This window comes from Plectropomus leopardus, chromosome 17, assembly GCF_008729295.1.
Source record: "Plectropomus leopardus isolate mb chromosome 17, YSFRI_Pleo_2.0, whole genome shotgun sequence".
NCBI lineage: Eukaryota > Metazoa > Chordata > Actinopteri > Perciformes > Serranidae > Plectropomus > Plectropomus leopardus.
In genome coordinates this window covers 12,154,537-12,157,681 of record NC_056479.1, presented here as the reverse complement: position 1 = coordinate 12,157,681, position 3,145 = coordinate 12,154,537, and the positions used below count along the sequence as shown (strand labels likewise).

General features: G+C 39.3%; 1 protein-coding gene across 2 annotated transcripts; it reads right to left on the bottom strand.

Moving 5' to 3' along the window:
- Nucleotides 1-221: 221 nt before the first annotated feature.
- Nucleotides 222-1,954, bottom strand: apnl (actinoporin-like protein). Of its 2 annotated transcripts, none has more exons than XM_042505505.1 (3): nucleotides 1,853-1,954; nucleotides 1,193-1,316; nucleotides 222-1,088 (listed from the first exon to the last, which is right to left on the bottom strand). In XM_042505505.1, the coding sequence occupies exons 2-3, from the start codon at nucleotides 1,294-1,296 to the stop codon at nucleotides 632-634; spliced, it is 561 nt and encodes a 186-aa protein (XP_042361439.1). In that variant the 5' UTR covers nucleotides 1,297-1,316; nucleotides 1,853-1,954; the 3' UTR covers nucleotides 222-631. The 2 variants fall into 2 exon arrangements, with proteins under 2 accessions (XP_042361439.1, XP_042361438.1); XM_042505504.1 differs by having other exon boundaries at nucleotides 1,193-1,319; nucleotides 1,853-1,947.
- Between the last annotated feature and the right edge of the window lie 1,191 nt (nucleotides 1,955-3,145).

The following is a 3,145-nucleotide window of genomic DNA, read 5'->3' as shown; positions in this document are numbered from 1 at the left end:
TGCTGCTCCTTACAGCCCTCTACAGGAAGAAAAATGGAGCCCTTGTCTCTGTGCAAATCTAAATATTACTTTAAAATGATCCTTGTGAATCAATTGCAAACACAAAGCAAATGCTTTGGATTGTACGCATGCACAAAAAATATAATTTCGTATTAAAAAATGAAACCTGATTTTTTTTAGCACTTTTCTGAACTTAATCAAGACACACATGTACACAAATAGCCCGAGCAAATCAGGTTTATTTTATTCTTCAGACTACAGTGTCAAGGTAAATACAGACAAGCTCTCAGTTTGTTTTATTAAGCTATGTGCCCTCATCCCCCAGTGAGTCATCCTTTGATTTTCATTTCTAAAGATGCCATTTTAAAACCAGATGCTATAGAAACAGACAGAGGCTTTGGCTTTAAAGGGGGGGTTTGCCGCCTGGATTTATAAACAAACTAAACTATGATTTTAAGAAGATTTATTAAAGGGTAATCCCCATGGTATACAGGCACATGTCAGCAACAATGGATCTGTAAAATCATGTGTGCTGACTGTATTTGAAACACTCTGACATGTAAATGCTTGAGGTGGAGAGATGAATTCTGCTGCTGAGACTCTTAACAGAAATACTTGTTTGGCGGGGTCTCTAGTACGTCTGTTGGCCCGCAGGTGTAAAAATCCTATCCCACACCTCCACCTTCATGATGGCTTTTTCCATGGGACTCATGGTGGCCTTGATATCTAGATAGTTGCCCACATAACTGATTCCTGATCCATTGGCTTCCTCCCTGACAAACCCATGCTCCTGCTGATTCTTCTCATAGTACATTTCTTTGTACAAATCTTTATCACAATTACGGCCCTTTTTATAGATGCCCACGGCAAACCAGTTCTTGTACAGGTTGTAGTCCCAGGGAACTGAGAACATGATGGCCACAGTCTCAATGTAGTCATTCTGCGACCTCTCGAAAAGGTCGTAGGTCATCACGCCGATGCTGCCGGTTGCTTTGCTGCTGGACTTGGCAAAAGTGCAGACCTCTGTCTTTAGACGGTGCACTGTGGGCTGAGGTGGGTTGTATGTTTCCCCATTCTCGAGGTACACCCTATACACACATACAAACACATGTATTCACATATCCTTTCACTATACTACTATAACACTCAAAAATGCCTGAACATGCACAACTCCAACACAGTCAGGGCTTACCTTGGGCTCAGGAGGCAGTAGTTGTTAGTGTAATTTGAGATTTCAATGGTGACACTTCTCTTACTGTCCACATCAGCTGCCACAGCTTCTGCTGACTCTGTCATGTTGGAAGGGGGTGTGAGATCTGCTTGTAAAAGAAAGGCACAGTAATTTAGGTGTTAAGCATATGAACCAAACAACATCGCAGCTGTGAATAGCACTTCCTTGCACTCCGAAACATACTGGGAATCACGACACTCACATTAACTACAATATTAAACCCTGACCTCTGCTCTGCCTACATGCTGTATTGTCATTACATCAACCTTTAAAAATGTGAATAAACTGGCACTGGGTGTGGCTGATGCATATAAGAGGCTAATGCGATCTCAGAAACAATTTTGAATAATCAGAGAGTAGCTGCAGACTCTCTTTGCCTCATTAGAGAGTGTATTTCTTTAATTACAGCACTAAGTAGCACGCAATAATGAAGTGAAAACAGTAGAGAAAATGATCACCCCTTTTATCAACAGATATGAGATACAAATCAAACAAATGCCCTACCAGGCTTCTCTATGTCTCTATAAATAGCTTTTCTCTTAAGCTAATGAACCAAAGTCTCTCTTATCAAATCATTTTATTAAAGTTGTTTTTTTTGAACAAATGTTTTAAGTAACTTACCTGCTGAGAACCTCTGTTGATGCTCCCAAGTCACAAAATGAGAAAAGTTACCTGAAAGGGAGGTGCTGGTAGATTTCTTTTTTTTTTTTTTTTTTTTTTTTTTACAAGGATGCATGCCATCACAAGGAGACCCTCCCACTTGCAACATAACCCCTGTTGGACAGCACACGCCCTCTTTCAACACACATTTATCACTCACACGCAAAAAGAAAAAACAGACCAGGAGAACAAATGCTCCTGTGTTTTCCCCTGTGGGACTCAACTGCCACGTTTGGTGGTTGAGTTTCCAACGGTTTCTTATGCCCAACCTGTAAGGTAAGCCGGGATCATTTGGCAGTTACTACATGATTGAAATTATTTACACACACAAAATATTCAAGTTTTTACCCTTATTCAAAAAACTTCTACCAGCAGTTCACACTCCTACAAACAGTTCACATGACTCATAAAATAAATTCATTCCACTTATATTCCCATTTATATGTAGCCCTGAATACTCATTAATGAACATATAAAACATATTGTTTATCAAGTCAATATATGTAATAGTGGAGCTGCTTGTGTCATTTTGCTTTTATGCTTTAAAACAGCTTTTGTTTTTCAAAGTTTTCTGCCAGTGACGCACTTGTTCAGAAAACACAGCCTCCCTCTTTGATTCCATCACCCACCCTCTCAAAAAGGCTGAACTTGCAATATATGCTCAGATCCAAAAATTTGCTGCTTTTTAACTTTGTCGCAATGTTTAAAAGTAGGTGTGTTTCTCCTTCAAACCAGAAACGTGGACTTCTCTTCTGTCCAAAGAACCCTTCTAAAGCCCAACTAATACTGGCATATCACACGTCTTAATATGAATGTGCTTAATTCAGAAAAAGGTAATAATAATCATAATAATGGAAAATTAGTGTGCATGTAAATGCAGCCACAGTCAGAGTGACTTACTGAAAGACTGAGGTGGTTTGGGAATCTCAGTCATCTGGTATTGTGCAACAGTGATAAGAGTAAACTAAACAAGTTGAGACAGACATCTTTGAAGCTATTCTTTCATTTGGTGGGAATTCTTGCACTCCAAATGCCACACAAGAACTACACACTTTGTTGCAAGATGGAGAGTCTCACAGCCAGCGAAGAACAATATTGTTATCGTGCCGATTAAAAAAACATCTATGCAGATATTCCATCTGTTGCTGCTCATTAGAATTGGATGGATCCAGCTAAGAGATTAAAAAATGATTACTGTTCATCAGTAATAATGAAAGCATACTGAGTGAAAACATATCCCACACAACACAAGCA